The 10,157-nt window shown below is 40.5% G+C and overlaps 1 protein-coding gene across 1 annotated transcript; it reads left to right on the top strand.

Annotated features, from left to right (window-relative positions):
* Positions 1 to 1,418: 1,418 nt before the first annotated feature.
* LOC124476954 (monoacylglycerol lipase ABHD2-like) lies at positions 1,419 to 9,824 on the top strand. Its single transcript, XM_047034416.1, has 11 exons — positions 1,419 to 1,578; positions 2,028 to 2,093; positions 2,327 to 2,556; positions 3,524 to 3,699; positions 4,209 to 4,376; positions 4,796 to 4,979; positions 6,043 to 6,135; positions 6,247 to 6,348; positions 6,453 to 6,522; positions 6,599 to 6,683; positions 8,327 to 9,824. Exons 3-11 carry the CDS (start codon positions 2,336 to 2,338, stop codon positions 8,548 to 8,550), a joined length of 1,323 nt encoding a protein of 440 aa, XP_046890372.1. The 5' UTR covers positions 1,419 to 1,578; positions 2,028 to 2,093; positions 2,327 to 2,335; the 3' UTR covers positions 8,551 to 9,824.
* Positions 9,825 to 10,157: the final 333 nt, after the last annotated feature.

Here is a 10,157-nt window from a genome sequence, read left to right as displayed (position 1 = left end):
CTAAATGGTGCTTAAATGTTCTTTAACACTAGAAAACTGAAACATTTTCACACCATCCATAATGCATATTTTGCATTTTTCCCTGAAAAGCAATTATAAGACCTCAGATTTGATTCTCAGTATGGAGCCCATGTGACCCTGGTAAATCTCTAGTCACTAGAGCTAATAATTTTCACAAGCCAATGAAGTGTGAACCAGTATTTATGTCATAGTTCATGGCAGATAAAACAATCTGACAACTTCAAACAAAGCTGTGAAATGCAGTGTGAGTATTCACATAGACTTTCTTCTGATGTTAACTAAAGAGCTTTTCCTCATGATTAATTTTCCAAATATCATCACTGGACAGCTCATAAAAGGGATCATGGCTACCAACTTCTTTTGTAGTCATATTATAAGTCAAATTTTGATGTAATTGAATAATACATAGTTTTGAAAACAAGGAGAGAATGGAGATTCCTTTGGAGAAAAGTAAACCATGTCAATGCAAATATTTGCCAAATGATCTAATGCCAGAGGACTAAACATGCTTTATTTTATAGGCTGCAGAGATTTAGGTAGGACTCACAATGTTGTTGTTGAATTATTTACAGATTTTTATTTTGGTGTACTCCAGTAGCCTAAATAAAGTATGGCAACACCTAATGTAAAACGAGGAAAAACAATGCATATTTTCCTTCACTGAACTATCATTAAAATCCGATAGTTTGACTAATTTGACTGTCAACATGTGTTCAAAATATTTGTATGTAGTGGGCTAGGACTTAGGCTATACATTCTGAAAGCAACTGATAAAATACTTTAATTGATTATGATAGTGACGGTTTGACAAGTTTAATGAACGATTAAATAAACCACATGCAGGAGGCATGCAACGGTTTTAGGGTTTGGATAGCTTAAACAAATTGACCCTTAGACTAATGGGTGTGTTGATTGTGGCCTGTGTAGCTGAACACACGTAAAGTATCTGGTAAATATTGCCATCTAGTGGCCAAGATTTAAACTTCACATTTTGGATGAACAATACACTCAGCAAATTAGACTGTCCTTTTTTTTATAATTGCTTGACGGAGAAAAGCCTGCTTCTATATATTACTCAGAGCTAAAATTATACTAATTTGATAGTAATACATTTTTATTACTATCAATAATAACAGTTTTTATAATAAATAATTATAACAATAGTATATACAGTAGGCTACATGGTGGTGTGGCAATTGGTGAAAAAAAGAAAAAAAGGGTGACATATATACTTTTAATATTTTGTAGATTGAACTGATGAGGTAGTCATGTACAGCAGGCATCCCAAACATTCAGGGTATTTATAATGTGCGTGCAATTAATAAATAGCAAACACGTGACATGCAAGCTTCCAACCTCCAATGAAAAGAGGTATGTAAATAAGCTCCACAGTAGGAAGTGCTATGTGTGCATACGCGTCTCTTATTACTAGCAACAGTAAATGCTGCCAGTAGTAAACAGTACATTGACCATAGCAAACTTTCATTGCCTTTGTCGGATAGTTCGGACTTAAAGATCAAGAAGACCGACTCCAATACCTTCAAAGCAAACAAAATGGTATGTTGTGCGTGGCTGCTGCTGTCTGCCTGTTTTTACCGAATCAATTGTTAATGCGTACTGAAATGATTGACTTGACAGAGGGCGGGCTACTTTCTCAGTGTCTTTGTAAAATTATACATTCTAATAGACCTGGATGTTCACAAATATACTGGCCTGTATTCCAGACAAAATATACACGGTAGAATAATATAATTTGATGCGTTCCTACTGCCCCTCAAAAGATAAATTGTAGTCGCACTTAATATACTGTCGTCTCGCGCGTTTCGTTAGGGAAAGGCTACTGGGTGCGTTATGTTTTTCTCATCAATTATTTAAACCTTTTATGTAGAAGTCTTAAAAATGATTTTGTCCCTACCTTGAAAATTATAATGTCAACACATTCTTGTTGAGTTTATGCAGTTTATTTATGTATTTAATATGGTTACTTTGTTTTGTTTTTTATCCAGCACTGACCCAATTTTAGCTATCAAACTGTCCCTGTAACAACACTATAACAACGAGTGAAAGTCTAGGTGGGTAAAGTCGTTAACACTTTGAAATAACCTCTCACAACACTACTACTGCTGCTTTCTCAATTTAGACTTTGTTGGTGTCACAGTAGCTTAAAGATTATTTTGGCAGACTTTTAGATCATATTCTTCAGTGAAGTTCTGTTATATTACCATACCATTCTTCCATTGCACCAATATGTTATGTGTTGGTTAAAGGTATGTTTGTTGTGTCTAAACATTGTGTTTAAACATAGGTCTTCTCCATGTCAACCATGAATGCCCTCGGTGAGGGCGATATCCAAACCATTGCCCCTGAGATGCCTGCCATGTTTGATGGCATGAAGCTGGCAGCTGTAGCCACCGTGCTCTATATCATAGTGCGCTGTCTGAACCTAAAAAGCCCCACTGCACCCCCGGACGTCACCTACCAAGATACCCCCCTCAATCGCTTTGTGATCAAGTTCTGCCCCATACTGTCCAAAGAGTGAGTGAAGCCTCTTGTCAGCTGGTGTCTGCTGTTGCCTCATGTTAAATGTAGACATAATGAGAAAGGGCATACAAACAGGCACAGAACCAGCATCTGAAAATCAGACTGACATATTCTTAGAATTGTCAGTCTATAGTGTGGCTCCGACACACACAAAATGCACCAACATTTTTCAGGAACATTTAGCACGATCCAAAGGTAACTTTAACACGCCATATGTTAACAACTGTCAGTCCACACTCCTGTTATGTAACTCTGTTCCGTCACTCGGTGACTGTAATTCAGGTTCTAGGATCAATCAAGCCTAATAGATCTCACTAGCAGCTGTATATTATCAGGAGAGTTACAGAAAGCCCCTCACATGCAAAGCCATGATGTTTACTCTTTTCTTTTTTGGTATGACTTTGTTTGGAGAATCAATCAGTAGATAGATGGTCTAATGCTCTGTAAATACACAAAATGTAAATTACTATTCACCAACCCTAACCATTTGTTTTATATCTGCAGAGCTGTAGTTGAAATTCTGCAAATCGTTTATTGATGGTATGAGCATCTACAGATGGTCTACAGGGTACTCTCAAATTAAAGTGTAACCCCATATATGCAGCAACTTTTGACAGCAACTCATATAGGTCTACTAACACTACCCGGGTACATATTTGTTAGTAGATGAGTCAGCAGCAGGTAGATCATTTAGTTGAAATGATCCCTTCTCAAGGGCCTAACAGACCCAGAGGGAGTTTTGGTAGGGAGTGCAGCAGTATACTAATGCAGTGTGCCCTAAGGACTGGTCTCTCAGAAGGTGGTAGAGTTGGATAGAAGCACATGGGGGAAAAAGACAGTGTTGTAAAATACTTGTTATGTATGGCTTGGGTGTTCTGTCTCTTTCCGTGTGTTTTCTTGTATGTGTACTCTGTCACAGTCTTTTCATCTTTTTAGGGTTTGTGTTGTGTTTTCTTCACAGATACATTCCACCGTTGCTGTGGGGGAAGAGTGGGCACCTCCAGACCGCCCTGTATGGAAAGATGGGGCGTGTCAGCGCCCCCACCCCCTTTGGGGTCCGCAAGTACCTCCCCATGCAGGATGGGGCCACGGCCACTTTTGACCTCTTTGAACCGCAGGGGGACCACCAAACCGGAGGTGAGATAAGGTTCTACTTTGTTTTGGACATTGTAGGCAACAACAGACATAGTACAAGTTTATTTCGCATGTTTTGAAATCAGAAGTTCCAAATTGATTGAGTTTTATTTTTAACTTGGCAAAATATCCCTGTCTTTTTTTGACATGCAACCGCAAGAGATTTTCCAATGGCATTTCCAAGTACAGAGAGTGATACATAAACTCTGTCAGCAACCCCAATGTGCTCCTGCCCAGAATGTAGCATTAGTGCTGTATTGTAAGCAATCACATAGACGCATATGTAAGATTGATGTAAAACCCAACTTCCATCTACCACCTTAAGAAGGGTTTGTCATCCTAGTTTCTGCTCCAGCACGTTTATTTGATCAAGAGTTGGAGATGGGATGAGAACACCAGTATCTTAGTCCCTGGAGTGAAAAACAGCATGCATTCTCACTCCCTATTGACTTAGCACACACCACAGTGATCCCCCAATGGCGTATGTGTGCACATTTTATTGTCTTGTGTAGATGACATTACCATGGTGATCTGCCCGGGGATCGGTAACCATAGCGAGAAGCACTATATCCGGACCTTTGTGGACCACTCCCAGAAGCAAGGCTACAGGTGTGCTGTGCTCAACCATCTAGGGGCCTTGCCCAACATAGAGCTCACATCCCCTCGCATGTTCACCTATGGTAAGACTTCATAGCATAGAAGTGTCTTTCTATGTTGGTGATACCTGAATTGTCATTCCACCAGCATTTGCATGATATCATTTGAATTAAAATGTTTTTTTTGCTACCAGCATAATTTATGGATTGATAATAATTGAGTGATGAAATGTGGAGAAATGCAGATACACTATCAATTTAATAATAATCATTCATAATGAAAACTGGCCTTTTGAGTGAGACTGGTTACTTTAATCAGTGAAAGATCAGAAGGCTATTAGCATGTCAGTGGATGCATATGAATGATGATTTCAAATTGTCAGGTCAATCTGTCCTATTTACTCCCTTAAGTCACTTGGTCTCCATTGAGAAAGTGTAATCTTTCCATATTTTCACTGTCACATGTCCTGTTTGATCCTGGTGTGTCTCCACCCTCCACAAAGGTTGCACCTGGGAGTTTGCTGCCATGGTGGGCTATATTCGGAAGGCCTTTGCCCAGACCGTGCTAGTGGTGGTGGGTTTCAGCCTTGGGGGCAACATCGTATGCAAGTTTCTGGGAGAAAGCCAAGCCAACCAGGAGAAAGTAATATGCTGTATCAGCATCTGCCAAGGGTACAGCGCACTCAGGTGACTAGAACAGGGGATCTTTCCCGGTCTTCCTCATAACAAATATTTTTGTACTCTTCACGGGACCTGTAGCATTATACAAAGCTTTATTGGATAGCAATACTTTTCAGGTTAATCCTTGATTTTGTAATGTGTGACTTTCAACTTTCTTTTTCGTTCTTTTGATGTTTACATAGCAAATTCATTATCCTTCTAAAACTGTCTTGGTTGTTGTGTCTGAACACAGCTTAAGAAGTCGCTTTAGCCATCGTTTTACCATTAGGTTTGAAAAAGAATATATGTCTCATCAACAGCATTTTAGTTGGGGTATGTAGTTTGGAAGGATATATTATAAATAACATACAGCTGGGTGCTATGACTGTGAACAGTAAGGTCTCAGTGATGTGCGAGTGTCTCACTATTTGTGTTCATGTGTACTTAAGCCAGTCAGCCAGTCTGTTAGTCTCGTGGCTCCTCTCTTTGTTCATCCTAATATGTAGGCCATGGCTCACTCCACTGATGCTCTCCTGGCTATGCAGCACCAACAACAGCATCTGTTACATCTTGTTCAGTGCACCGCCAATACATGTGACTGGAGCACTGACGTTGTTTGGATAACAAAAAGCTTAATACACACCCCTTTGTTTACCATAACTATTTTAGACACAGCCAGTATCCAGGTACGCTGTGTAATTATGCTAAAATTTGTGGGTACAGTGCTGTAAAAGCTGTCATAACATCCTTAGTTGATCATACAAAACAGGGTAGTGGTTTATACTGCTCTTAGTGTGCACTATCCTGAACAGCTAGCCATGTTCACTTCTTTTATACAATCACATTTACCTTTAGTCATTTAGCAGACGCTCTTATCCAGAGCGACTTACAGTAAGTACAGGGACATTTTCCCCGTGGCAAGTAGGGTGAAGTGCCTTGCCCAAGGACACATCATTTGGCAAGACCGAAAATCGAACCACCAATCTTCGGACTACTAGCCCGATTCCCTAACCGCTCAGCCACCTGACTCCGCTATGAATTTAGCACAACTGCTCCATTTTGGGCTGACTGTGTGTCTGTGTATTTCCAGGGCTCAGGAGACGTTCCTACAGTGGGACCAGTGCCGAAGGATCTACAACTTTCTTATGGCCGACAACATGAAGAAGATTATCCTGTCACACAGGTACCAATGGAGAGGCAACAGCTGACCTTCAGAATTCATTCGATTTTTTTTAACTTAGTAAGTACAAGCTGGGAAATTATATAAACACTAAATTGTTTTTATTCACTAAAGGCGGAGTCTATTTGGGTCCAACTCGACCAAGATCGAGGAAGCAGATTTGAGCAAACTGTATACTGCCACCTCCATTATGCAAATTGACGACAACATCATGAGGTAAGGGAGACTTGTATTGTGGCAGTCATTTTGAAGCTATTCCCTATAATCAGGTTTTGTAGCTACTTAATGATTTTCCTGATTGATTTAATTGCGTTTGGTAGGAAATTCCATGGCCATGACTCGTTAAAAGAGTACTATGAGAAGGAAAGCTGCGTGCAGTACATCTACAATGTGAGTGAACACTGGTTGCTTCACAACCTTCATCTTAGAATGTCAATGATGACTGATGACGGTGGTTCTATTCCAGGTCAATGTACCTCTCCTATTGGTCAACTCTTCAGATGACCCCCTGGTACATCCATCACTGTTGACCATCCCACGCACACTTGCAGGTATTTTTCTTATACATTATGAAGCCAATTGTTGACTTTCCTCTACATGAACCCAAGTAAAAATGATGTGCTACTTTTCCTTCCACTGGGGAAGGAACTTATGTAACACATACTTCATCAACATAGCTGTTGCCAAGTTCCTGATGTACTGTGTTGTGGTTTGAAAGGCATTAGCACATGAATGTTTGTATGTACCTAGTAAACATGAGCTCACACAGTCTACCTGTTTTCAGTTTCTCCCTTTCAGACACACATACACACTCTTAAGTGATGATAATGTCTTGTCTGAGATCTCTCAGCTGTGACTCCCTACCCAGACAGTCTTGGTAAATTTTTTAGAGCCATGTGATCCCCTCTGGTGTGGGATTATTTATAGGTGTGTGTGTGTGTGGGGGGGGGGGAACTCCTTTGTGAAACTATGTGACTGTGTGTGTGTGTACTATTTTAAATGTATCCCTGCTGCCTCCTACTGCCAGAATGCCCTGGGTCATTAGCCTCAGTGAGTAAATCATCAGCAGTAGGACGAGGGCTAGTTTCTAGGGTAAAGGTGCTGGTGACTCATCTAAACTCTATAGGTGATGTTGATGCACTAAAGTCCCCGTAGGAGTCTTACCACCATTAAATAGCTTAAATGGCAGTTAACAGGCCTGGAAGACCTTGCATTTTTTATGGGTACAAAACAGACCTTTTTCTTTATGGAGATTCACTAGAATAGGTTTATGTTTTTTAATATAATATGTTGAATGTATGATCTAAGTGAATATAGTTGAAAAGATGTATTCACCTTTGTGTGTGTTAGTGGAAAAGGGAGAGGGATGGAGCAAAAGGTTGGAAGGGGGAGGGAGGGAGGGAATGGGGAAGGATAGAATTACGGAAATGGAACTGAGGATGGGATCCTCTTTCTGGGAGGAAACCATAGGTCTTGCCTCTACTCTCACTTTGGTTAAAACTAACTGACTACCGTTACTGCTGGAATCGATTGCCTCACTCATTGCCCTATATCGAGGAAGTACTGTTATCTAACATTGTCATTTGAGGAAACGCGTTCAGTGTTTTTGAAGCTGAATGTCTATATGATTGATGGATAATATATACAAAATATCCCTGGGGATTATCCACAACTTTTACATTTGACATGCATACAAATAAACAAATAGTACATAAAGATAGCAGAAAATCAAGAGTCAGAAGTGCATAGTGCAGTATTTCAGTGGTCAGAGCCAAGAAAAGGTCTGTATTTACCTGGCACAGTGCAAAGCAACTAGACCTTGGGTACCCAGTACTGTGCGAGATCCTTCTACCTTTGAAGCACGGAAATAGAATCGAGGACCCTGCTGTCTCTGTGCAGGGGTCACGAAACAACTCAGTGTCACAGAGCGAAGCATTTGAGTTGATGCGTATGGTTAAATAATGTCTTGGAGGTATGCAGGGCCTGTTGACTGTAGCATAGGCAAAGGTCAAGGTTTTGTGCTTGATCCTCACTGCAACCCGATGAATGTGAGTACTTGAAATATTAGGTCGGCGGCTACATCCTGGATGGTCCGCAGATCTTGTATGGCACACGCCATATACAAGAAAAAAAAACTCACTTATTTGTATTTTTTTTTTCACCCCTTGTCCCCCCCCACCCCCTCTCTTTCCAGAAAAGAAGCAGAATGTGATATTCGCACTGACACAGCACGGTGGCCACCTAGGCTTCTTTGAGGGAGCGGTGCTGTTCCCCCAGCCCCTCACCTGGATGGACAAGGTCATTGTAAGCTACGCAAACTCCATCTGCCAGTGGGAGAAGAACAAGCCAGTCTGCCAGAGGACACAGCGTGGGAGACAGTTGCACTCCTGCCATCCCCAGACCCTGGGCAAAACCTAAACCCTCACAGGCAGTGTTCAAGCCCTAACACACTAACCCATAGATAAGCAATGATATGCTACCTACTCTCCCTTTCTCCTAACCCTCTAACCCCATCCATGTTTTTACATGGCCTTTTTACCAAGTCACTCTTTAACTTTTACCATTTCAAAGGAACTAACATGTGAGAAGGGACACATTCAGGAACAGGTAAAGGAAACATGTAACTTCAAGCTCTGTGGCCCCAAGGGCTTATCAGTAAAGTTACGATGCCTCTATTCAGAGGCTTAAAGCCAAAGCCTTATCAAGGAGCTGGGGCCTTGACGGCCCAAATGGACCCCGTTGGTAAACCACTATAGGACGCCACTGTTGCCGAGCCAAGGAGATCCACCTGTCACCAATGTTACTTATGGTGCTTACAGATAGGGGGAGGGGGAAAATCATGTTTTCGGATGCTGTTTGGGAGTTTAATTGGAACTTTTAACTTTAAATAAGAAAGGGATATTAGAAGTGTTGAGAGGTTTCTTGAAGGAACTGTGTGTGACTAGACACTTTCAAGGGCTAGAGTTAGGGTTGAGCATGTACATACACAACCGGACCAGTCATAAACTACTGTTGCGTTAATCCTCATTTACCTGTACTGTACTAAGTAGAAGTACATCCTCCCCTGCCTGGCAATAGGTCCTATACTTTCTCAAAAGGAGGAGAAGGGTCATTGGGTGGATAGTTATCATTTCAGTCCCTTCATTTTGTTCTTCACCCATGCCTTAGCTCCTCTGTAATACTTAATTTAGCTTTGTTGGTGTATTTCTGTATGATCTTCCTTAAGTATTGTCTCCCATGGGGAACTATGGCAGTTAAGACTTGGTTTTAAAAGGGACAAACAGTGTATTTTCCTTTTAGACTAAGTTTGAAATTGAATTTTTCACAATGTGAGAACTTAGTTTAATCTCAATAATTTACTAACTGCGTGGTGTAGCAACAACAATGTCTGTGTTCAGACTGTGACGTTTAGGACCAGTCTATGCTGCTGAGGTACAGTTCTAAACATAACTTTCCATATAAGACCCAATGTAATTTATGACTTGGTATTCTTCCTTGGGGATAAGCTCCTATGCCTCTTTCAATTAAATTTTAGGTATATAAATGTGTTTTTCGCTTTTGAAATTTTTACAGTTTTTAGGAACATCCTAATTTCTCACAATTTCTGCTCACTTATTAATTCACTTACAGTTACCTCTTATTTTTGTCAAAAAAAATTGTTATAAATGTGTGACACAAATATTTTTCTGTAATCACTGTGGATTCGTCTTTGTTTTCTGACAGCTGTACACCCTTTTCTTACGCAGCTGTAATCTTTTGCACAGTCTATGGTGGACAATGGACCATAAATTCTCTGTTGTCATGGCAATATTAAAGGCAGGGTAGGTAATGTTTTTGAGAAGCACTATTTGTCATATTTGGTGAAATAAACTTCACATCCTGATAGCTATCTATAAATCAATTGCTCTGACAGTCAAATACATCTGATATCTGTGGCTGTCAAAGGACTGGAATTAACACGACCAATCATTGTGTTCGTACTGAATACAATGATTGGACAGGCTACTTGCTTGTCTACCTACTTG

The sequence above is a fragment of the Hypomesus transpacificus genome, chromosome 14, assembly GCF_021917145.1.
Source record: "Hypomesus transpacificus isolate Combined female chromosome 14, fHypTra1, whole genome shotgun sequence".
NCBI lineage: Eukaryota > Metazoa > Chordata > Actinopteri > Osmeriformes > Osmeridae > Hypomesus > Hypomesus transpacificus.
Note: the sequence above shows the minus strand (reverse complement) of the source record. Positions and strands in the feature narration are given on the sequence as shown.